General features: G+C 45.2%; 1 protein-coding gene across 5 annotated transcripts in view; it reads right to left on the bottom strand.

The window, feature by feature from the left end:
• LOC139230085 (inositol 1,4,5-triphosphate receptor associated 2-like) overlaps positions 1-26,557 on the bottom strand; it is a 131,984-nt gene that overhangs the window by 66,366 nt on the left and 39,061 nt on the right. For 4 of the 5 annotated variants that reach the window (XM_070861893.1, XM_070861890.1, XM_070861892.1 and 1 more), the window contains 7 exons: positions 23,540-23,657; positions 17,017-17,067; positions 16,384-16,461; positions 15,509-15,565; positions 13,644-13,703; positions 11,322-11,380; positions 9,143-9,239 (listed from right to left, as the gene is read on the bottom strand). In XM_070861893.1, the coding sequence (XP_070717994.1) occupies positions 9,143-9,239; positions 11,322-11,380; positions 13,644-13,703; positions 15,509-15,565; positions 16,384-16,461; positions 17,017-17,067; positions 23,540-23,657 (520 nt within the window). The remainder of the gene's footprint in view (positions 1-9,142; positions 9,240-11,321; positions 11,381-13,643; positions 13,704-15,508; positions 15,566-16,383; positions 16,462-17,016; positions 17,068-23,539; positions 23,658-26,557) is intronic. The other variant, XM_070861891.1, reaches the window with a different exon arrangement.

The raw sequence follows: 26,557 nt of genomic DNA, 5'->3' as shown, positions 1-26,557 counted from the left end.
TCTCTCCATCTTAATAAAGAATTCTACCATATTATGGTCACTCTTCCCCAAGGGGCCTCGCACAACAAGATTGCTAATGAGTCCTTTCTCATTACACATCATCCAGTCCAGAATGGCCAGCCCTCTGGTTGGTTCCTCGACATATTGGTCTAGAAAACCATCCCTAATACACTCCAGGAAATCCTCCTCCACCGTATTGCTACCAGTTTGGTTAGCCCAATCTATATGTAGATTAAAATCGCCCATGATAACTGCTGTACCTTTATTGCACGCATCCCTAATTTCTTTTTTGATGCTGTCCCCAACCTCACTACTACTGTTTGGTGGTCTGTACACAACTCCCACTAGCGTTTTCTGCCCTTTGGTATTCCGCAGCTCTACCCATACAGATTCCACATCATCCAAGCTAATGTCCTTCCTTAATATTGCGTTCATTTCCTCTTTAACCAGCAACACTACCCCACCTCCTTTTCCTATCTGTCTATCCTTCCTGAAAGTTGAATACCCCTGGATGTTGGGTTCCCAGCCTGATCACCCTGGAGCCATGTCTCCGTAATCCCAATTATATCATATTCATTAATAGCTGCCTGCGCAGTTAATTCGTCCACTTTATTACGAATATTCCTCGCATTGAGGCACAGAGCCTTCAAACTTGTCTTTTTAACACACTTTGTCCCTTTAGAATTTTGCAGTAATGTGGCCCTTTTTGATTTTTGCCTTGGGTTTCTCTGCCCTCCACTTTTACTTTTCTTCTTTCTGTCTTTTGCTTCTGCCCCCATTTTACATCCCTCTGTCTCCCTGCATAGGTTCCCATCCCCCTGCCACATTAGTTTAACACTTCCCCAACAGCACTAGCAAACACTTCCCCAGGACATTGGCTCCAGTCCTACCCAGGTGCAAACCGTCCGGTTTGTACTGGTCCCACCTCCCCCAGAACCGATTCCAATATCCTAGGAATTTGAATCCCTCCCTCCTGCACCACTCCTCAAGCCACGAATTCATCTGAGTTATCCTGCTATTTCTACTCTGACTAGCACGTGGCACTGGTAGCAATCCTGAGATTACTATCTTTGAGGTCCTGCTTTTTAATTCAACTCCTAGCTCCCTAAATTCAGCTTGTAGGACCTCATCCCGTTTTTTTACCTATAACGTTGGTACCTATATGCACCATGACAACTGGCTGTTCACCATCCCCCTCCAAAATGTCCTGCAGCCGCTCCGAGACACAAGAACATAAGAACATAAGAATTAGGAACAAGAGTAGGCCATCTATCCCCTTGAGCCTTCTCTGCCATTCAACAAGATCATGGCTGATCTGGCCGTGGACTCAGCTCCACTTACCCGCCCGCTCCCCATAACCCTTAATTCCCTTATTGGTTAAAAATCTATCTATCTGTGATTTGAATACATTCAATGAGCTAGCCTCAACTGCTTCCCTGGGCAGAGAGTTCCACAGATTCACAACCCTCTGGGAGAAGAAATTCCTTCTCAACTCGGTATTAATTGGCTCCCCCATATTTTGAGGCTGTGCCCCCTAGTTCTAATCTCCCCGACCAGTGGAAACAACCTCTCTGCCTCTATCTTGTCTATCCCTTTCATTATTTTAAATGTTTCTATAAGATCAACCCTCATCCTTCTGAACTCCAGCGAGTAAAGACCCAGTCTACTCAATCTATCATCATAAGGTAACCCCCTCACATCTCCGGAATCAGCCTAATGAATCGTCTGTGTACCCCCTCCAAAGCTAGTATATCCTTCCTTAAGTAAGGTGACCAAAACTGCACGCAGTACTCCAGGTGCGGCCTCACCAATACCCTGTACAGTTGCAGCAGGACCTCCCTTGCTTTTGTACTCCATCCCTCCTGCAATGAAGGCCAACATTCCATTCGCCTTGCTGATTACCTGCTGCACCTGCAAACTAACTTTTTGGGATTCATGCACAAGGACCCCCTGGTCCCTCTGCACCGCAGCATGTTGTAATTTCTCCCCATTCAAATAATATTCCCTTTTACTGTTTTTTTTTCCAAGGTGGATGACCTCACATTTTCCGACACTGTATTCCATCTGCCAAACCTTAGTCCATTTGCTTAACCTATCTAAATCTCTTTGCAGCCTCTCTGTGTCCTGTGCACAACCCGCTTTCCCACTAATCTTTGTGTCATCTGCAAATTTTGTTACACTACACTCTGTCCCCTCTTCCAGGTCATCTATGTATATTGTAAACGGTGGTGGTCCCAGCACCGATCGCTGTGGCACACCACTAACCACCGATTTCCAACCCGAAAAGGACCCATTTATCCCGACCCTCTGCTTTCTGTTAGCCAGCCAATTCTCGATCCATGCCAATACATTTCCTCTGACTCCGCCTACCTTTATCTTCTGCAGTAACCTTTTGTGTGGCACCTTAACGAATGCGTTTGGAAATCTAAATACACCACATCCATCGGTACACATTATCCACCATGCTCGTTATATCCTCAAAGAATTCCAGTTAGTTAAACATGATTTCCTCTTCATGAATCCATGTTGCGTCTGCTTGATTGCACTATTCCTATCCAGATGTCCCGCTATTTCTTCATTAATGATAGCTTCAAGCATTTTCCCCACTACAGATGTTAAACTAACTGGCCTATAGTTATCTGCCTTTTGTCTGCCCCCTTTTTTAAACAGAGGCGTTACATTAGCTGCTTTCCAATCCGCTGGTACCTCCCCAGAGTCAAGAGAATTTTGGTAGATTATAATGAATGCATCTGCTATAACTTCCGCCATCTCTTTTAATACCCTGGGATGCATTTCTTCAGGACCAGGGGACTCGTCTACCTTGAGTCCCATTAGCCTGTCCAGCACTACCCCCCTAGTGATAGTGATTGTCTCAAGGTCCTCCCTTCCCACATTCCCGTCACCAGCAATTTATGGCATGGTTTTTGTGACTTCCACTGTGAAGACGGAAGCAAAATAATTGTTTAAGGTCTCAGCCATTTCCACATTTCCCATTATTAAATCTCATCTTCTAAGGGACCAACATTTACTTTAGTCACCCTTTTCCGTTTTATTTATCTGTAAAAGCTTTTACTATCTGTTTTTATGTTTTGCGCAAGTTTACTTTCGTAATCTATCTTTCCTTTCTTTATTGCTTTCTTAGACATTCTTTGCTGTTGTTTAAAATGTTCCCAATCTTCTGGTTTCCCACTAACCTTGGCCACCTTATACATATTGGTTTTTAATTTGATACTGATAAGTCCTGACTATACAGTATAAATGCATACGAGGCCCATGCTTGAGAGGTCAGTCTGTGACCTGTCCTTTATTCCTTAGCACTCCAAGTGGTGAAGCTTCCCCTTTTGTACCTGAAGGCCCAGGTTCGGAGTGTCTCCCACCTAGTGGTCATTGTTCTCACAGTGTACAACTTAGGTCAGATTATACATGGGTTACAATGCTGGTTGAATACATGACATCACCTCCCCCCCAAAGTCTTATTGGGATCACAGGTTGAGTCTCTCTGGTGGTTTACGCTCTCTTGTAGAGTGCCTGAGTTGGGGCTCCAGTTGTTGGGCGCTGGGCTGAGTGTCTGCTGTTTGCGGTGCCTCAGGCCTGTCCGGACTGCCCACAGTGACTGGGCTCTCCTCCCTTTGGTTCCGGTGTTCGGTCACCTGTGGTGGAGTGAACTCTACATCGTGTTCTTCCTCTGCTTCGTCTATGGAGTTGCTGAACCTCCTTTTTGTTTGATCCACATGTTTGCGGCAGATTTGTCCATTGGTAAGTTTAACTACCAGAATCCTATTTCCCTCTTTGGCAATCACAGTACCTGCGAGCCATTTGGGCCCGGCAGCGTAGTTGAGGACAAAAACAGGATCATTTACATCAATACATCGCGCCCTCGCATTCCTGTCATGGTCGTCATATTGTGGCTGGCGCTTGCTCTCGACAATTTCTTTCATGGTGGAGTGTATAAGGGATAACCGGGTTTTGAGCGTCCTTTTCATTAGCAGCTCTGCGGGTGAAACCCCTGTCGGGATCTATAGGCCAACAGGAGGCGTGATAATCGTCTTTGTAGGGAACCCCCTTGGATTCTGAGCATCCCCTGTTTGATTATCTGCACTGCTCGTTCTGCCTGGCCGTTTGAGGCCGGCTTGAATGGTGCCGTTCTAACATGGTTAATTCCATTGCCTACCATGAAGTCCTGGAATTCAGTGCTTGTGAAGCACGGGCCATTGTCACTGACCAAGACGTCCGGTAGACCGTGGGTGGCAAGCATTGCCAGTAGACTTTCTACCGTGGCAGAGGATGTGCTTGAATTTAAAATGTCACACACGATCCATTTGGAGTCGGCGTCTACAACAACCAAAAACATTTTTCCCATGAAAGGACCTGCGTAGTCCACATGGATGCATGACCAAGGCTTGGCGGGCCATGGCCAGGGGCTAAGGGCGGCTTCCCTGGGCGCATTGCCCAGCTGGGCACACGTGTTGCACCTGCGAACACAGATCTGCGTCTATTCCTGTCCACCAAACGTGTGACCTGGCAATTGCCTTCATCATGACAATGCCCGGGTGCTCATTGTGGAGTTCTCTGATGAACACCTCTCTGCCCATCTGGGGCATGACTACGCGGTTTCCCCACAGTAGGCAATCGGCCTGAATCAAGAGTTCATCCCTGCACCTGTGAAATGGTTTAAATTCCTCAGGGCATGCCCTGTACGTGGCTGCCCAGTCCCCATTCAGGACACATTTCTTGACTAGAGACAATAGCGGGTCTCTTTTTGTCCAGACTTTAATCTGACGGGCTGTCACGGGTGAGCCTTCGCTTCCGAAAGCTTCAACAGCCATGACCATCTCAGCAGCATGCTCGGTAGCCCCTTCAGTGGTGGCTAGTGGGAGCCTGCTGAGTGCACCGGCGCAGTTTTCGGTGCCCGGTCTGTGCCGAATTGTATAGTCATGGGCGGCTAACGTGAGTGCCCACCTCTGTATGCGGGCCGATGCGTTTGCATTCATGGCCTTGTTGTCGGCCAAAAGGGACGTTAGGGGTTTGTGATCTGTCACCAGCTCAAATTTCCTACCAAACAGGTACTGGTGCATTTTCTTTACAGCATATACACATGCGAGCGCCTCCTTTTCTACCATCCCGTAACCCCTTTCTGTCTGGGACAGACTCCTGGAGGCATAAGCTACCGGCTGTAACTGACCCTTGACATTGACATGCTGCAACACACACCCGACACCATAGGATGATGCATCGCACGTTAACACAAGTTTCTTACATGGGGCGTATAGTGTTAACAGAGAGTTGGAACATAACAAATTGCGTGCTTTATTAAAAGCCCTTTCCTGGCTGTCCCCACAGATCCATTCGCGACCTTTGCGTAGGAGCACGTGTAGCGGCTCTAGCAGCGTGCTCAATGTGGGAAGAAAGTTACCAAAATAGTTCCGTAGCCCCAGAAACGAAAGCAGCTCCGTCGTGTTACGGGGTCTGGGTACTTTCTGGATAGCTTCCGTCTTGGACGCAGTAGGGCTGATCCCGTCTGCTGCTACCCTTATCCCCAGGAATTCTACCTCTGGAGCTAGGAAGACGCACTTCGCCTTTTTCTGTCGCAGCCCTACCCAGTCCAGTCTGCGTAGCACCTCCTCCAGGTTGTGCAGGTGTTCTTCAGTATCGTAACCCGTGATGAGGATGTCGTCCTGAAAAACCACCGTGCCTGGAATCGACTTGAGGAGGCTTTCCATATTCGTTGGAAGATCGCGGCGGCCGAGCGAATCCCGAACGGACATCTGTTGTACTCAAACAACCCTTTGTGTGTCGTGATGGTGGTCAGCTTCTTCGACTCACTCACCAGCTCCTGGGTCATGTAAGCTGAGGTCAGGTCCAATTTTGAAAAAAGTTTGCCACTGGATAGAGTCGCAAAGAGGTCCTCCGCTCTCGGTCGCGGGTACTGGTCTTGGAGTGACACCCGATTGATGGTGGCCTTGTAATCACCACATATCCTGACTGACCCATCCGCCTTGAGCGCCGGCACAATCAGGATCGCCCAGTCACTGAATTCGACTGGCGAGATGATGCCTTCTCTCAGCAGGCGGTTCAATTCGCCTTCTATCTTTTCCCGCATCATGAGGTGTCCTGGCCTGGCGTTTGGGTTTATGTGAATCACTACCTTGGCCTCCATGAAAGTGCCGATGCTGGGTTGAAATAGTGAGTTATATTTGTCCAGGATCTGTGAGCATGATACTCGCTCCACAGAGGAAATTGCATTGACATCGCCCCATTTCCAGTTCATGACAGCAAGCCAACTCCTCCCCAGTAGTGCGGGACCGTCCCCGGGATAATCCAGAGGGACAACCAGTTCTCCGAATCTTTGTGGGTCACGACTACCGTGGCGCTGCCTAGCAGCGGAATGATCTGCTTTGTGTAAGTCCGTAGCTGTGCATCAATCGGTGATAATTTTGGCCTCCTGGCCTTGGACGCCCATAACTTTTTGAACTGTTTGATACCCATCAGAGACTGGCTGGCCCCCGTGTCTAGCTCCATTGAAACTGGGATGCCATTGAGGAGCACTTTCATCATTATCGGTGGCGTCCTGGTGTATGAACTGTATACGTGCTCCACATGAACTCGCTGAACTTCAGCTTCCAGCGATTTCCCCCAGCGGTCATTTCTGCAATTTCTGCAGGTATTTTGCTCATCTCTGCAAACTCCGGCTGAGTGTGTACCTCCACGCCTCCAACATGAGCTGTTGTTGGAAACAAAAGATCCCTTGCCAGTTGATAGTCCCTGACTGCCCGTTATTGTCCTTGAGTGCGCCATTAACAGGTGTTGATGGCCCCATTACTGGCCGCATTGTCCCTTGCAATAGCGTGAATCGCCGTTCAGCTTGCCATTGTCTCTGTCGAACTCCCCCTCTGGGTTCGACTACATGTTGGGGCATGCCCAATTGCCCCTGTCTGCCTGGAGAACTGTGTGCTGCTTTAACAATGTTGAATCTCTGTCCCAACCATTCCTTAACACAGTACCTCTCGTCTGTTCTGCTAGTGGCCATGCTCGCGTGGTTTAAATCCCAGTTTCTCGTCGCCATTGATAGGTCCTTACTATACAGTGTAAATGCACACGAGGCCCATGCTTGAGAGAAGGTCAGTCTGTGACCTGTCGTTTATTCCTTAGCACTCCAAGTGATGAAGGTAGGTGGAGCTTTCCCTTTTGTACCTGAGGGCCCAGGTTAGGAGTGTCTCCCACCTAGTGGTCATTGTTCTCACAGTGTACAACTTAGGTCAGATTATACATGGGTTACAATGCTGGTTGAATACATGACAGATACTCTCCTTTATTTCCTTGGTTATCCCCTTCTCTTACCCCCCTTCTTATTCAACTGGAATATATTTTTGTTGAGCACTATGAAAGAGTTCCTTAAAAGTCCTCCACTGTTCCTCAATTGTGCCACCGTTCAGTCTGTGTTCCCAGTCTACTTTAGCCAACTCTGCCCTCATCCCACTGTAGTCCCCTTTGTTTAAGCATAGTAAGCTCGTTTGAGGCACTACTTCCTCACCCTCAATCTGTATTACAAATTCAACCATACTATGATCACTCATTCCGAGAGGATCTTTTACTAGGAGATCGTTTATTATTCCTGTCTAAGATAGCTTGCTCCCTTGTAGGTTCTGTAACATACTGTTCTAAGAAACAATCCCATATGCATTCGATGAATTCCTCCTCCAGGCTACCCAGTGCGATTTGATTTGACCAATCGATATGTAGGTTAAAATCCCCCATAATTACTGCCGTTCCTTTTTCACATGCCTCCATTATTCCCTTGATTATTGTCCGCCCCACCGTGATGTTATTATTTGTGGACCTATAAACTACGCCCACTAGTGACTTTTTCCCTTACTATCTCTAATCTCCACCCACAATGATTCAACATTTTGTTCATTAGAGCCAAAATCGTCTCTCACAACTGCCCTGATATCATCCTTTATTAACAGAGCTACCCCACCTCCTTTCCCTTCTTGTCTATCTTTCCGAATTGTCAGATACCCCTGTATGTTTAATTCCCAGTCTTGGCCACCCTGCAACCAAGTTTCTGTAATGGCCACCAAATCATACTCATTTGTAATGATTTGTGCCGTCAACTCATTTACTTTATTTCGAATGCTGCGTGCGTTTAGGTAGAGTGTTTTAATACTAGTTTTTAAACCATGATTTTTAGTTTTGACCCCTCCTGTTGCCCCTTTATATTCATACATATTGTCCCTTCCTATCACCTTGTGGTTTACACTTACCCCAGTGCTAACTCTGCTCAGTTGCCTCCTGTCTTTTGCATTATTTCTTGGGGTCCTGTTCATCGGAGCTTTCACCCACTCTAACTAGCTCAGAGCCCTCTCCTGGGTTCCGAATACTCCTCGCATTGAGGCACCGAGCTTTCAGGCTTGCCTTTTTATTACACTTTGACCCTTTAGAATTTTGCTGTACAGTGGCCCTTTTTGTTTTTTGCCTTGGGTTTCTCTGCCCTCCACTTTTACTCATCTCCTTTCTGTCTTTTGCTTCTGTCTCCATTTTGTTTCCCTCTGTCTCCCTGCATTTGTTCCCATTCCCCTGCCATATTAGTTTAACTCCTCCCCAACAGCACTTGCAAACACTCCCCCTAGGACATTGGTTCCGGTCCTGCTGTGCGCGCTGTGATATCGCACTTAGGAGGCTTCAGCAGCAGCGGGGTGGAAGTGGTGTGAGCGGGACGGATATGGTCACCGCCGGAAAAATGCTTGAGGGCAATTGCGTGAACGGCAGGCATTCCACGAAAAGTCAGCAGCCATTCCGCAAGGAGCCCTGGCCACCGCTTTCCTCATTTTAATTTAATTTTTATGCAATACATGGACAACCTGTACTCTGTAGCAAAGTTATTTTCCTTTAGCTTTAGTCAACATCAGTCAAGTTACCTTCAACTAGCATCTTCACAGAGATGCAACCTAACTGGCTTCGAACTGGACTATCAGTTTTTCCACTGGACTGTGCAGAAAATAAACTGAACACCAAAGTCTGTGCAGACATGAGAAATTGTGTCATGGTCCCACCCCTTGGCCTGCCTCCTTTCGGTTCTGGGATTGGCAAATATACAGAGCTGAGTGAATTGCTCTAATTGAGTTCTACACACAATTCCTACCTGCTGACTCTCTTCTATTTCTAGTTGTAGTGAGTGTTCTGGAGCTTTTTCAGGAGCAGTGGGACTTTGTAATTCCACACTCTGCATGCCACAGGCACTGTCAGTAGGGAAAAGAGAATTATTTTTTTCAACAATATCGAAAAGAGCCTCTTAAATTCTCATATTTGAGTAAAGAAGACCCAAGTCACGTGCAAGTGTTCTATTAATTATTCATCATGAACATGAATCTCTTAATAGATTTATTCTCATCATCATAGGCAGTCCCTCGAATCGAGGATGACTTGATTCCACGTCAAGAAGTTCACAGGTGATTCAATGAAGGACCTAAAGTTCCAGGTCCCGAACTAAATCTTGGAAGGGTGGAAGATGCCTGTTGGTGGATTTTTTTAACATGTGGTGGCCGTTGCACACCAGTCATTAGAACAAGACTCTGTATTTACTCATTTGATTTTCAACTTTAATTTGTTTTCCTAGGGAGCAGAGAAACTGCAATGTAAACTTGCCGTCCTGTAAACACCTCCCCCCGCCTCCCCCCCCCACCCCCACCTGCAGAAGCTCTGCAATGCATCTGCCTCTTCACCTCCAATCAGGTTTCCATCCCTGCCACACCACTAATCAGTCACAAATAACATCCTCTCGAACTATGGCATTATACCTCCTCGACCTCCTTGACCTCTGTAGTCTTTGACATAGTCGACCACATCATACTTCTCCAATACCTTTCCTCTGTTGCCCAGCTCAGTGGGATTGCCTTCGCTTGACTCCACTCTTACCTATCCAATCATAGCCAGCACATCTCCAGCAGTGTCTTCTTTTCCTGCTCTTGCACTGTTAGCTATAGTCATTCAAGGAGCCTTCCTTGGACCCCTCCTCTTCCTCATCTACGTTATTCTCCTTGTCGACATCTTCTATTCGACAAGCATGGTAATAGCACCCAGCTCCACCTTTCCATCACCTTTCTTGAGCCCTCCACTGCCTCTGTTGTTGCCGATATCTAATCTTGGATGAGCTGCAATTTTCTCCAGTTAAACGTTGGGGAGACTGAACCTATCATCTTAAACCCCACCAAAAACTCCGTAGGCTTGCCATCAATTCCATGTTGCTTCTTTCACAGCCTTGCCCCTTCCTATCTCTGCAACCTGTTCCAACCCGCCAATGCCCCACTCCAAATTTTCTGTTGCTGACTCTGGCCTTTTGTGCATTCACCCATTGCCCTACCATTGGTGGTCGTACCTGCATCCTTCTTGGCCAGACACTATGGAATTCCATCCCTCACTCTTCTGCCTCTCCAATTCCATCTCCCGTTTTAAGGCTTTCCTTCAACCCACTTCTTGACCAAACTTTTGGTTATGCTTAATACTTCCTTCTTTGTTTGGCTGTCCATTTTTGTTAGATTATGCCTCTGTGAAGTACCTTGGGACATTTTTCTACATTAAGGTGCAATATAAATGCAAGTTGTTGTTATTGTTAAAGTAAACGTTTTGTGTTTCTGGTTCTCTTTCCTCCCCTGTTCTTTCTGCTCATCTATGTCCTCTTTTGCTTCCCTCTTACTTTGACTTCTTTCCTGTTCTTTTCTCACTCCTCATTCCTTTGCCTGCTATCTCTTTTTTTTCTAGAAGTTAGAGGAGAGATCCAGCTAGGGTTATAGGCAGGTTTTGGGCCACGGGTGGGGAGAGGATGATGGGAGGTGTATAACAGGATTTCAGTGGAAAGCAATGCAAACGGAGTGTGTTCAAGCACCTTGCCTGACACCTGGTCCAAGTCCTACAACTGCCTCCTTTCTTACTCCTTCCATGCATACCTCACTTCCATTACCTCCCTTAGCCCTTCTCACTTATCCCCATACCTTTTTTATCCTCCCCTTCCCTTACATAGAATATACAGCACAGAAACAGGTCAGATGGATATATATAGACAGATAGATATATGTTCAACGTAAAAAGGGTAAGTACTTTGAAAAAATGTACACTCCATAAACTTTATTTTGCTAACATCATGTTTACTTTGTTACAAGACTCAAATTTCAGTCACTCTATTCTGTAATGGCTCATACAGTACTGTGTAAATGCATCAAGTAACCCCATCCCCATTTCCAAGACAGATGAAAAAAACATCATGGCCAAAACTCAGGCTCTGTAGGACTTTCAAACCTTGATGTCTGTTACTGTATTCAACTTACGTTGACAAATCTTCACATGTGAGATGATACTGTAATCTATTTATTTCTTCTTTCAATCCCTGTAATTGGAAAAAAAAGAGCATTTATTTAACACCAAAGCCACATATTAATCGTTAATTAATAATTACCAGGACAGTTATCTGGCACAGAATTCCGTAGAGTAAACTCAGGCAGGTTTCCAATCACCATGTATATGTTATTGTTTCTCTAACTGAGCAAGAGGATTCAGGATCTCAAGTGCTGGCTCCCATCAGGCAATGGTGAACTCCACTGGCACAGGAGTTGGCACTGGGGATCCAGAATCATCCCCAGAAATTTGTGCAGCATATTGTACTACTTATTATGTCCCAACATTTGCATGTTGGACATGCTCATTGCTCATGGAACTTAGAAACCCTGATGGTTCAATAGTTTATTCAGTGAATAGCTGAGCAACACAGACCAGGAAGGTTCCAAATCAACACCTGGTTAGTGGTGAGTTAGCTGGTCTCAGCCAAGGTTGCAGTTTGGGTGCGACAATTGGCTTCAATATCCCTGGATTAGATGGAGGAAAGAATAGCCAGAGTTCTCATTTTCTGATCAGTACTTAGTGATGGTTGCTGGAATATGTGTGGCATTGGATGAGGACAGCATCAGACTTGGTTTGAATGCTTCCACTGTTGAATATCCTGCAGACAGTCACTGTCTAGGCTCGCACAACTGCATGGTCAATTGGGGGACAGGCACTTCTGGGACTGTATCCCAGTAAGATTTAGCACTTTTAGGAGAGGAGAAAAATGATGGGAATAAAACTGCAAAAGAAACTTAGGAAAATTGAAACCTCTATGGGCTAAAAGTTTGGTTGCGTAATGTCCGTTGATTGGGTGCTACGGGTGCTGTTTTGGGTTGAAATGGTGTCCAAGCAGCGTGCGCAGCAGACACTATTTTGGTGAGGCATTAGCATGGGTGCTGGGAGTGTGCGCCGGAAGTATGCAGAGTACGCAGATCGTGACGTCAATCAGTGTGTAATGCTGATTTGACGCCAGCGCTGCCATTTTTGACCTCAAAGCTGGAGCTGACACCCTCTCTTAACCTCTCACAGATGAACGTGCATTCATCAGCAGGAAGGCTTGCAGCAATGGCAAGTGTGCGTGGGTGAGATGGACCATATGAATGTGAGGTATGGGCCTCCTGCAGAAACAAGACCTCTCTCCTCCTCTTCATCTCCTGTACTAAGAGCTCCAGTGCTGTGTCTGTGAACCTTGGAGCCGTCTCTCTGGCTTTTGGGCCATTGCTGAATGTTTCCCAGTTGAAACTACCTTTTGGAATGGCTTCCAGCATCTGGTCTCATCAAAGTGCACCTCCCTTTTATGGGGAGCCACTCAGCAACATGTTTAGCACTGGGCTGCACGCCACTATTCTCCATTCCTGTTCTTATCTAGTTAATACAATGTTATCTTACCATTCTTTCATGCTTCTTGTCTGATAAATATTCCTGCAACCCTCTGACAAATGTATTTAACAGTCTTACCATTGATTTGCTGAGAAATGGCATGTCTGAATCAGAACTGTGGCAATAATACAACTACAGCAATGGAATCCTATCATTGGATCCAATATTCAGTTTTAAATTAGCAGGCAGCACAAAGTTTGCATGCTGCCTGCATTACTTTGAACAGGCGCAGGTTAATCGTGCATTGTGATCCCCGCACCCGTTTTCGGAGGCTATCGAATTTTTAGCTCGGAAACTATTAAAAATAAAAAGATTTTATCATTTTCAACCATACTATTTCAATTAATTTATTGGTTGACCCAAGCTATCCTTGAATACCCTAAAATCCAGAAGTGAGGCAACAGAGATAGTTCATACCTAACAATGCAGTTCAGAACTGAAAACAAAGTAAATTGCTAAGTTAAAATGGATTGGTAAGAAATACTGTTCTCCACATCCCAGTCTACCCATTAGCAGCACAACAGGACATCTGCTCATTTAAAAAAGCAATACAAGTTAAAAAATACGTTCTACTTGGGATGAACACCAAACAAGTTTCCAAACTTAAAATAGGTTCATTTAAATCCATTTGGATAAAATCTAACATTCGGATGAAGAATCTCTATCAAAAATGTATTTTTTCTTCCCGATCCTGTTGGATCTGCTGTGTATTTCCAATATTTTCTGTTTTTCTTTTAGATAATGATCAAAATGTGGTTTTGGACCTTTACATTAAGACATGATTAAGACATCTGAACATGTCTCAAAATGTTTTAACAGCAAATAGATTGGTCCTGATGTAAAATAAACATTTTCATTTCAGTTTTTAAAGTGCTGGTTGTTGCTTTTACCTTAATGATGTTATTATATTCCTCTGCAGTTGATTTCAATTCCTCTGACTGGTTTATTTTCTGAAAAATAATAATACACTGCAGCCTCAGAAACCCAATGATATAGATGTCAACAAATCTGTATCAGATCATTTCCACATTAAAACACTTCAAAGTCTTTGAATTTTGCCCAAACCCAATTTGAGTCCCATGAATAAATCTTTGATTCTATTCTTTAACCTACAGATCCCTACATTGTTCTCCATTCCTGTTCTTATCTAGTTAATACAATGTTATCTTACCATTCTTTCATGCTTCTTGTCTGATAAATATTCCTGCAACCCTCTGACAAATGTATTTAACAGTCTTACCATTGATTTGCTGAGAAATGGCATGTCTGAATCAGAACTGTGGCAATAATACAACTACAGCAATGGAATCCTATCATTGGATCCAATATTCAGTTTTACAGATTCCGCTCTATATTTCTACTCCCTTTCCCCATTAGTAATTTATTTTGGGGGAGATATTCAACTTGCGTCCAAAATATGGCGAAGTCGGCGGAGCAACCACTCTGCGTGCCAGTCCATGTCGGCCTGAGATTCAACCCAAATTAGGCTTTGGGCCTCATTTAACTGCCTCTAGCAAGCTACAGGCACCCCTGCTCACTGGTTAGGTAATGTGGGAATTGGCTAGCTCTCACATCGAGGTCAGGTCTTGCTGGGTAGGGAGTGGCGATCCTTGACAGGCTTCAACTGTACTAGTGGTGGGCTGGAATTTTTTTTGTGGGCTCAGGCGGAGCATGCGTACTGGGCCCATAAAAATAAAAACTGAACATTTCCAGGGCCTTTTTTTTTAGCATCCTCCAGCAGTTCCCTTTAAAACCAATGGTTAGCCCACTTAAGACCTAGTATAACTAGGTGGAGCATAACAAGCTCTATCCATTTGTACCTGGATTTCTCATTCAGGGTCCTAGATTCAGCATTGGATGCCAATTTACATATCTAAGGAAACTGGCGCCTAATGCAGATGGGTGCCCTGGATGACTAAAAGGTGCCCAATCGACACCATCCAGGACAAAGCAGCTCCCTTGATCAGCACCCCATCCACCACCTTAAACATTCACTCCATCCACCACAGGTGCACCGTGGCTGCAGTGTGTACCATCTACAAGATGCACCGCAGCAACTCGCCAAGGCTTCTTCAACAGCACCTCCCAAACCCGCGACCTCCACCATCTAGAAGGACAAGGGCAGCAGGCGCATGGGAACGCTATAACCTGCAAGATCCCCTCCAAGTTACATAGCAGCCTGACTTGGAAATATATCGCTGTTCCTTCATCGTCATTGAGTCAAAGTCCTGGAACTCCCTCCCAAACAGCACTGTGGGAGTACCTTCACCACATGAACTGTAGCGGTTCAACAAGGCAGCTCACTACCACCTTCTCAAGGGTAATTAGGGTTGGGCAATAAATGCTGGTTTTGCCAGCGACGCCCACATCCCAGAACAATTATTTTTAAAAATCCAATATAGCATCTGGAGGAATTTCAGTCCAGATCAGGTACAGCGGATCACAACATGAAACTTCATGGCTATCGTCCATCTTACGCATGAAAAACATGTGGACATGTGGACATAAATCAGACCAAGAGCTGGAAAGTGGGATTAGGCTGGGTAGCTCTTGGTTGGCCGGCGCGGACATGATGAGTCAAAATGACCTCCTTCTGTGCTGTAAATTTCTATGATTCTATGAAATACATTTTTTTGTAATCTATTTTCCATTATTAATAAGCTTAGACAATATCTATTTAGGAAACCTGATATAATTAGCAACCCATGAGAATATACATTAGTGTGAGACAAGTCTATATCATTGTTTCACCCACCTCTGTTAGTAAGACATCCTTAACAGAAATAAGTCTCTTGTCTTCGTACATCTGGTTCTAAAAAGCAAGGCATTAACATTTTAGATACTTATACCAGACTGTCTAGCAGCTTGTGGCAAAGAATTGAATACTATAGGGGTTGAGTTTATACAGGAGTTCTCCTGATCATCTATCACGAATTCAGCAGGTGATCCGGCAAAACTTAGAGAAACTGCATTAGTACCATTCCTTTACGGTTTCCACGGTTCTTCTGCCAAGGTTATGGTGGATGATTGGTAGAACCCTCGGAGAAATTCAACTTGCATAGTTGTAAAGGATAAAGAACAATAGTATATTTTTAGCTTTAGAAGTCAGAAAATAAAGCATTTGATATTGTGAGATCCTAAATCAATAGTTTTAAGAAAGGGGCAGTCTGTGATTAATTAGAACCACTCCACACAGACAAGTAAGTTGCAAGTTTCTATCCTCAGTCTGCTGAGCTAGCTGGCCTCAGCCAGGGTAGCCCTACTGTACTACAATTGGCCTCAGCATCCTGTCCAGAGAGGATGGAAAAAACAAGTTGAAGAGGGTTCCCATTCCTGATTGCTACACAGTGACCATTGTTGGAAGTGCACAAATGTGGCCATCAGGTCATAACAGGATCGGGCTTTGCTCTGACATCTTCACAATTAGGCCATGCAAGCCAAGCACAATACTGTCATCACCCGATATTCATACCTTCTAGCAAAGATCACTGGCGCAGCAGCAGAATCCTGAATTGAAATGGTACTACATTGCAGTGACTTACTGGCAACAAAACAAAATATGATCAAAGTTAATCGAAGAAACTGCCAAAAAGTATTTTTTGCACTTTTTCTAACACTATAGTAACATACCTTCAGCTCAACCTTCTCTGATAACAGCTCCTCATTTCTCCAGTGTGCATAGTCTTTCTCAGCTGTTAGTTTCCCATTCTGCATTAGATGCATGAAAAGTGTAATCTTACTTTTCAATATATTAATATTGTACCAGATTTCAATCTCAGATACAACAGATCTTTTTTTTAAATTCTCATTTTATTTAATGTATGTTGGCCCCTCTTATTTTTTTACATTTCCTGCTGGGTTCCATCTGTTATTTACATCATTCCTATACACAAAATGACAGGTAAGTGAAATGCTCTACATATTCAAGTAATTTTGATAATTGACTAGTTAATAGAGGCACGGAAGTAGTGAGGGGTGACTCACTCTGGGGAAATAACTGGCCTCCATTGATTACAGTACATAATGTGTTGAAACGGTGGATTTAGGGGCAGTACTAGGCACAAAATCAAAATTACACCCAATTTCATTTATTCAGTCACTATAAATCTGCATCCGTATTAATACATTATGCGTTATGCGGCCTACCATTCTTGTTGTTACAAAACAGCACATCCTCCCACTGATCCCGACCAGAGGAGATGCATCAGTATACAGACAAATAGATCTATCCTACAATTGCATCTCCCCATTCCAGGAGCTCACCTCTTCCTGAAGCTGACAAATCCTTGTGCTCAGATTCTGATACTCCTTTTCCTATTGAAAAAAAATTACATTAGATTCCTGTCAAGGGAAAATGATGTTTTTCCATTATATTTTATTCAAATACTGTGGAATAATTATAATCATGTATGTAATTTTCAAGCTAGACCTTAGCCTATCTACTTCAATTCTGAATGCTTAAATTAACTTTGAATTGAGAAATCTAGGTAAAGACAAAGCCTATAATGCAGGACATGCCAAGGTTGTAAACACTAGGATAGAGGATGAAAGTAAATCAAAAAGTAGTGGTCAGATGATGCCAAGCTTTAAAAAATCTGTAGTTTGTAAGAGGGAGGCCTAACTGATAGGAATCAGGATTTCCATAGTGTTGAGGTCCTGGGAAGGAATGAGCAGGTGGCTGCTGAGTTTTGACCTCCACGTGTAAGACTGCATATTTTCACTTTAGCGGGAACAAGAGGAAAGTTGAAAGGAGCACTGACCATAGTAATATTGTTGATGGGCGTCAGTCCTTCACCATTGTTTCTCAATAAAATAAATCCCATCATCATCTCCACATTCAACGATTCCAATGCTCTTCTGGCCAGCATCTTATCCTGCACCCTTTGTAAATGTCAACTCATGCTAAACTCTGCTGCACATATCCTTTCCTGCACCAAGTTCCACTCGCCCATCGGCCCTATCCTTGCTGACTTACATTGGTTCCTGGTCCAACATTACCGTAAATTAAAAAATGGAATCCTCTAGTTTAAATCCCTTCATGACCTAACACCTCCTTATTCCTATAATCTTCCCCAGTCCTACAAACACTGCCCCCACCCTCCAACCCGAACTCTCGTTCCTGACGCATCCCCCCTCTCCCTTTGCCCCAGCATTGGCAACTGTGCCTTCAGCCACCTAAGCCTCATACTCTGAAATCCACTCCCGAAACCCATGCACCTTTCAACCTCCCTTGCCTGCTTTAAAATCCTTCTTTAAACTCACCTCTCTGACCAATGTTTTGTTTTTTCTAATATTTCCTCTTCAGCTTGTCCGGTATTTTTGAATACATGCTGTGAAGCATTTTGGAACATTCTTCTATGTTAAAGGTGCTATATAAATGTATACGTTGTGCTGTTTGTTGAAATACTGTCCTTCAAACGGAGACCCAAGTTCAAATCCAGCTAAGACTAATGTAATGAGGTGTCCTCAGTCTGTAATGGAAGTTGGGGCACTCTTTTCCACATTGGACTTGTGTTTGAATCCAGTCTAGATAGAGCAAATCACTGGTTATGTTCTCCAAGGATGAGAAAGGATTCTGTCTTTTCTTATTTTTTTTAAGGACTGGGGTTTAAATTCAACCTGTGCAGTGCTGATCCGAAACTTGGTTTGATGCCTGATCTGTGCTGAATTGAAAGGAACACAGAAATGTATAGGTTCAGAATGTCATGTGTGTATGGGGGTTTACTAATCACCAGGTGATGCCACTGTCGGAGGTCATGTGTGCGGCCCAGGTATAAAAGGCCAGCCATCTTGTAATGTGATCACTTTGGGCCCTAAAAAAGTAACGCCAGGTTTGTACCTGTTGGGAGTTTACAGTATTCAGTCTATTGAGTTATTGCCTACACAACATTTGGCGACGAGGTAACAAGAACCTTCACATGCAAAAATGAGCACAATTGGAATTCTGGAGCGATTCGTGGAGGGAGAAGATTGGGCAGACTTTGTAGCCAGCTTGAACCAGTACTTCATGGCCAACAAAATGGAAAAAGAGACAGAAGCAGTTCGGCGCCAGGCGATCCTCCTCATGGTTTGCTGTCCAAAAATCTATGGACTCAAAGAATCTCCTCTCGCCCTTAAGTCCAACGGACAAGGACTATGAAACATTGTGTGCTCTGGTACATGATCATCTCAAACCAGATGAAGGCATCATCATCTCAAGGTATCGATTCTATATGCACTGAGGGCCAGGATGTAACGGAAATCGTTGCCGACCTAAGGCGTCTAGCTGGACTGTGTAAGTTCGAAACTGCATCGGCAGACATGCTGCGGGACTTCTTTGTAATTGGCATCAACCACGAGGTGATCCTACGTAAGCTACTGGCGGCGGAGACGCTGGATTTGAGCAAGGCCATCACGATTGCCCAATCATGCATGACGGACAAAAGCTTAAAGCAGCTATCATTGAAAAATTGGAACTCGGCAAGTACTGTGAACAAGATAGTATCATCGTTTGGCAGAGCTGCATATGGCAGGGCCTACCCGACTGCGTACGCGAAACCTGTGGCTGCTCAAAGTCGGCCAACAGGAATGAATTCGATATCACCGTATTGGCGTTGTAGGGGCAATCATCGGCCTCATCAGTGTCAGTTTAAACATATTTGTAAAGGCTGTTCGCGTGTGACACATCTCCAGCGCATGTGTCTGCAACTGAGCAAGCATGCTGCAACACACCACGTAGAGGATGATGACCAGCCTAGCGCGGATCTGGATTTGTAATCTGAGATACCAGAGGAGGAAGTGTATGGACTGTATTTGTTACTAACAAAGAGCCAACCGATAATGATTTATGTAAAACTTAACGGTGTGCCGGTACCGATGGAATTGGACACGGGTGCGAGTCAATCAATAATGAGCCAGAGGACATTCGACAGGCTGTGGGATACTAAGGCTGTGAGGCCTTGCTGAGCCCAGTCAATGCCAAGTTGCATACGTACACTAAAGAACTCAGAACGGTGATCGGCAGTGCAGTAATCAAGATGTCGTATGATGGTGCGGTTCACGATTTACCGTTATGGATTGTTCCAGGCAATGGTCCAATGCTGTTCGGCAGGAACTGGTTAGAACAAATCAAATGGAACCGGAACGAGATCAAAGCGTTGTCGTCGGAGGAGGATACTCCATGTGCTCAAGTGCTGAGCAAGTTCCCCTTACTGATTGAACGAGGCATTGGCAATTTCACGGGAGCCAAGGTGCAGATCCATGTGGACTCGGATGCAAGACCCGTCCATCATAAAGCTCGGGCAATTCCGTACATGATGAGGAAGGTGGTCGAAATCGAACTGGACAGACTCCAGTGTGAAGTGATCATATCACCGGTCGAATTTAACGAATGGGCCGGCCCCATTGTTCCCGTGTTGAAAAGTGATGGCACTGTCAGGATTTGTGGAGACTACAAGGTTATGATCAACCGAGTTTCTAAACAGGATCAATACCCGTTACCGAAGGCTGATGACCTATTTGCAATGCTAGCCGGGGGGAAGTCGTTCACAAAACTGGATCTGACGTCGGCCTACATGATACAGGAGCTGGTCGACATGTCGAAGAAACTTATGTGCATCAACACTCATAAAGGACTGTTTATCTACAATAGGTGCCCTTTTGGAATTCGCTCGGCTGCAGCATATTTCAGAGGAACATGGAGAGTCTTCCAAGATGGTACACTGGTCACAGGCTATGACTCCGCCGATCTTCTGAACAACCTAGAAGAGATTCTACATCGTCTGGACAAAGTAGGACTCAGACTGAAACACTCGAAGTGCGTCTTCATGTCACCGGAAGTTGAATTCCTGGGGAGGAAAATTGCTGCTGACGGTATCAAGCCTACGGACTTGAAAACCAAGACCATCAAAAATGCACCCAAGCCTCAGAATGTGACGGAGCTGCGTTCGTTCCTTGGTCTACTCAACAACTTCGGTAATTTCTTACCTAGATTGAGCACCTTATTAGAGCCACTGCACATGCTGCTAAGAAAAGGCGACAACTGAGTTTGGGGTGCGTTTCAAGATAGAGCTTTTGAGAAAGCTAGTAATCTGCTTTGCTCTAACAAGCTGCTGGTACATTATGATCCATGTAAGCGTCTAGTATTGGCCTATGATGCTTCGTCATATGGAGTTGGTTGCGTGGTCCAACGAGCTAATGAGTCGGACAAATTACAACCTGTTGCATATGCTTCAAAGTTTGTCAAAGGCGGAAAGCGCCTATAGCATGGTAGAGAAAGAAGTATTAGCCTGTGTGTATGGGGTTAAAAATATGCATCAGTACCTGTTTGGTTTTCGGTTTGAACTGGAAACAGATCACAAGCTACTCAATTCATTGTTTTCGGAAAACAAAGGTATCAATACCAATGCATCGTCCCGCATCCAAAGGTGGGCAGTGACATTATCTGCCTATGATTATGTCATTCGCCATAGACCCGGCACTGAGAATTCTGCCAATGCATTGAGCCGTCTGCCGTTGCCCACACCGGAGGTGGAAACGCCACAACCAGCAGATCTACTGTTAGTCATGGATGCTTTTCAAAGTGAAGGAACCCTTGTCACAGCCCAATAAGTTAAGACCTGGATCAGCCAGGACCCAATTTAATCGGTTGTGAAACGTTGTATCCTTAGTGATTGGTCTGCCATACCCAAGCAAATGTGTGAGGAGACCAAACCTTACAGTTCGTCACAAAGACAAACTATCCATTCAATCAGATTGTATTCTGTGGGATAATTGTGTTGTTATGTCCAAGAAAGGCAGAGAGTAATTTATGCATGATCTACATAGCACGCAAACAGGTATTGTCATGATGAAAGCCATTGCCCAGGTCTCATGTATGGTCTGGAATTGACTCTGATCTGGAATCATGTGTGCATCAGTGCAACACTTGCATGCAGCTAAGTAAAGCACCAGCGGAATCGCAGCCAAGTCTGTGGTCGTGGCCATCTAAACCATGGTCCAGGATCCACATCGACTTTGCAGGTCCCTCCCTGGGAAAGATGTTCCTAGTTGTGGTGGATGCTTATTCCAAGTGGATAGAGTGTACAATCATGTCATCCAGCACATCCACAGCTACCATTGAGAGCCTTCGTGTCATGTTTTCTACGCATGGTCTGCCTGACATCGTTGTAAGCAACAACGGATCTTGCTTCACCAGTATGGAGTTTCAAGAGTTCATGAAACTCAATGGTATCAAACATGTGAGGTCAGCACCATTCAAACCCGCATCCAATGGACAAGCAGAGCATGCAGTCCAAACCATCAAGCAGAGTATGAAACGTGTAACTCAAGGTTCACTACAAAGTCGCTTGTCACGCATATTGCTTAGTTACAGGACAAGACCCCATACGCTTACCAGGGTCTCTCCTGCTGGACTATTGATGAAGAGAGGTCTCAAGACCAGGCTCTCTCGTCCACCCTGACTTGAATAATCGTGTCGAATACAGACGTCAAAGTCAGCAAGGATATCATGATCACGCTACTGTGTCACACGACATTTCTATCAATGATCCTGTGTATGTACTGAATTATGGTCAAGGTCCCAAATGGATCGCCGGTACTGTTACGGCTAAGGAGGGCAACACAGTCTTTATCGTTAAGCTCAAGAATGGGTAGACATGCAAGAAACATGTCAATCAGATAAAGCTGCAGCACACGGATGAACCAGAACAGTCTGAGGAAGACACAATCAGTGACCAACCAACCAACTCAATGGTATCAAACATGTGAGGTCAGCACCATTCAAACCCGCATCCAATGGACAAGCAGAGCATGCAGTCCAAACCATCAAGCAGAGTATGAAACGTCAGAGGACTCCGCTGTCATCAATGAATCTGGGCTTTCAATCCCTGACGTGGTCATTGCCACTCCATCAGATCGGCTACCCAGCCCCCAGTCATAACAGACTCAGAACGCTCGCCCAAGGCTGGAGTTGAACTGAGACGTTCAACTAGGGAGCGGAAAGCCCCGGACTGTCTCAATTTGTAAAAAGACCGTTACTAATATCTTAAAGGGGGATATTGTCACGTATGTATGCTTGGGTTTACTAGCCACCAGGTGGCACCACTGTCGGAGGTCATTGGGCTTTGCGCACGTGTGTGCGGCCCAGGTATAAAAGGCCGGCCATCTTGTAATGTAATCACTTTGGGCCTTAATAAAGTAGAGCCAGGTTTGTACCTGTTTGGAGTTTACAGTATTCAGTCTATTGAGTTATTGCATACACAACACAGAAGAAACTATTGCAGTCCATCTGGTTGCAATTTGAAAAATACAATACACTATTCTCTCTCATAGTCTTAATCAGTTTCTTTGCCAAAGATCTATCCAGTATCCTCTTACATTTCCTCAAAACTATCTCCTGTGTCTTCTTTGGGGAGTCTGTTCCTTATCTCAGTTGAGGCTTTGGTCCTTGTCCACAACTGGCCTCAGAACATCTGGTCTAGCTTCAATCACCCAATCATTATCCAGTGACTGCTGCTGGAGAGTATGCCTGTGGACTGCAGATGAGGACAGGATCGGGTTCAGCTGTGTAAGCCTCACTGTCAAATTACCTGCTGACAATCACTATCAAAAGAGCTATTCTTCATTTGTGAGTTATTTGTGGTACTATACCCCTGCATAAATCAGTGGGGCAGGGGAGGAAAGAACTAGAAGGAGGAATTTGTTTTTAATTAGCTACAAATAAATTAAATCCAGGCAAGAACTTTGAAGGTCACCTAGCCTTAATTGAATTGAATTTTAAACCCAATGTGTGTTTATAGATACATACCAGTTGTCTGTTTTGAACCTGCAGCTTATAATTTCTGTCCTCCAGGTTCTTCATGATGGATTTTAAATCCTCGAGTTCATTCTCTAGCAATTTTACATGCAGTAACACTTGCTGAGAGCTGCAGGGAGTAACAAGCATCATGTTTAACAATCAGCAGTACACAGATCTGGATTGAGAACATAGCTTTAATTTCATAAGGGCACCACATGGAAGCTACCTTTTAAAGTGCTAATAGGTGACGTGGATCATATACAGTAGACACCTCAAATTGCTGGAGAAATACCACCAACGATGCTCCGCAAGATCCTGCAAATCCCCTGGGAGGACAGACGCACCAACGTTAGTGTCCTCAACCAGGCCAACATCCCCAGCATCGAAGCACTGACCACATTGTTCGCATGCCTGACACAAGACTCCCAAAGCAAGCACTCTACTCGGAACTACGATACAGCAGGCGAGCCCAAGGTGGGCAGAGGAAACGTTTCAAGGACACCCTTAAAGTCTCCTTGATAAAGTGCAACATCCCCACCGACACCTGGGAGTCCCTGGCCAAAGAATGCCCTAAGTGGAGGAAGTTTATCTGGGAGGGCGCTGAGCACCTTGAGTCTCATCGCCGAGAGCATGCAGAAACCAGGCAGCGGAAGGAGTGTGCGGCAAACCAGTCCCGCCCACCCTTTCCTTCAACAACTGTCTGTCCCACCTGTGACAGAGACTGTAATTCCCGTATTGAACTGTTCAGTCACCTGAGAACTAATTTTTGGATTGGAAGCAAGTCTTCCTCAATTTCGAAGGACTGTCTATGATGTTCTGCACAACCTTATTTTGGTGCAGGCCAGGAACACATTATCAGGAAATCGCAGACCTTATTGTCCACAATGGACAGAAAATCACAGGTTTGGGGTACACAATATCCCAAAGAAGAAAATCTCCCCTTTTATATTAAGCACTTGCATATTGAGTCACACACCATAGCCCTACTGCTAGCATTTATGGGCAACTGACATCCCCAATTCTTGCCGATGTATGGTCAAATAAAAGCAACCAACACAGCCCCTTTCTGGCCAGGCTGTCCATGGCCGACTCATCCAACTACGATATCAGTGAACACAAACCCAATTCACGAACAGTCCCACATCTTACCTTCCCTCTGTGACTGACCATCACATAAGAACTAAGAAATAGGAGCAGGAGTAGGCCATTTGGCCCCTCGAGACTGCCCTGCCATTCAATAAGATCATGGCTGATCTGATCTTGGTCTCAACTTCATTTCCTTGCCCGCTCCCCATAACCCTTGACTCCCTTATTATTCAAAAATCTGTCTATCTCCACCTTAAATATATTCAAAGACCCAGCCTCCACAACTCTCTGGAGCAGAGAATTCCACAGATTCACAACCCTCTGAGAGAAGAAATTCCTCCTCATTTCTGTTTTAAATGGGCGACCCCTTATTCTGAAACTATGCTCCCTAGTTCTAGATGCCCCACGAGGGGAAACGTTCTCTCTGCAACTACCCTGACAAGCCCCCTCAGAATCTTTTACATTTCAATAAGATCACAGCATCCTCTTGGCCACAAAGCTACAATAAAAGCCATCACAAAACAAACATTCCAAATCAAATTTAGAAATCAAACCATCCTATATCACATACCAAAGTCAACTAATTATCCTTGTGAATTCCCTTAGTGCCTGTCTTCAATGTGCCTTTGCCTCTCCTGGTGCTCCTACGCAGTGTTACCCCCGTGGCCAAAGCATGGCTAGTGGAAGGTTGCTGACTTTCAATGGGGGAGACTGTAGATGGCCTTGCAGGATGACCTCGAGCAGCTCTGGCCTAGCTTTGGACTGCACCATTTTGCCATGGATGGCGGCAGTCCAGGCTGGCTCGCTAACAAGCAAAAGCAAGGGCACTGCAGGAGTGGCAGTGGTGGGAGGACAAATGCAGTCACCCTGAGAGAGGACAGCAGCTTCATGCTCCATAGAGCTACTGCCACCCCCCCAGGCAGCACCTCAGCGATCCTAGTAATCTGTTGGAGGACAGATTGTTGGACTGTTGTGACACCTTGCAAGCCCTTTTCAACACTGGTAACTGCAGCAAGCTTAGCTTGCATGACAGAAGTCTGGGCTTCCACTGCAGCACCCAGTTTGTGCTTGTACTGCAATGGAAGCTGAGACATTGGTCATCAGATGCTGCATCATGGTTGGGTCCACAAGTGTGCTAATGGAGTTGGCCATCACTTCCATGTTGGAAAGTATGGGCTCCATGCTCTGCGCAAAGTCTTGTGCAAGGTTGGAGCTGAACTGCTCCATGGTCCTTGACATTGCACTCCGGCTACCAAGCATTTCATTGTGCATACCCATCAGCCTTTTTCTGTAGGCCGACCCATCGAAGTTCTCATCCGAGTCCTCCACAGCAGAACTTGTGTGCAACCTCACCCTCCAGGGAAGCTGGCACATGCACCACCCTTGCCCTGGCTGCAGGCAACTCGTGCCCAGTGTCTCACCACATACAGATTCCGCATCTAACTTATCCTCCAAAATAAGCAGAATGCCAGTATTTGAGCTGTTGGCTGCAAGTGTGAAATCGAGTGCCAGTGCTGTGACTTCAGCATAACTGCCTTCTTCCTCTTTCAGTTCTTGCCCCTCCACCACTGGCAGGTTGCAGTACTTGGCTATCTGAAAAGAGAAAGGAACAAGGGTAGGGTTGGGGAGGGGAGAAAAGAGGTGCATGCTTACACCATCTTGTGTAATGAGAGAGGATTAATTAGCAATCTCGTTGTGCGAGGCCCCTTGGGGAAGAGTGACCATAATATGGTGGCATTCTGCATTAGGATGGAGAATGAAACAGTTAATTCAGAGACCATGGTCCAGAACTTAAAGAAGGGTAACTTTGAAGGTATGAGGCGTGAATTGGCTAGGATTGATTGGCGAATGATACTTGAGGGGTTGACTGTGGATGGGCAATGGCAGACATTTAGAGACCGCATGGATGAACTACAACAATTGTACATTCCTGTCTGGCGT

This window comes from Pristiophorus japonicus, chromosome 19 (genome assembly GCF_044704955.1).
Source record: "Pristiophorus japonicus isolate sPriJap1 chromosome 19, sPriJap1.hap1, whole genome shotgun sequence".
NCBI lineage: Eukaryota > Metazoa > Chordata > Chondrichthyes > Pristiophoridae > Pristiophorus > Pristiophorus japonicus.
The sequence above is the reverse complement of the archived record's forward strand: the minus strand, read 5'-3'. Positions and strand labels throughout refer to the sequence as shown.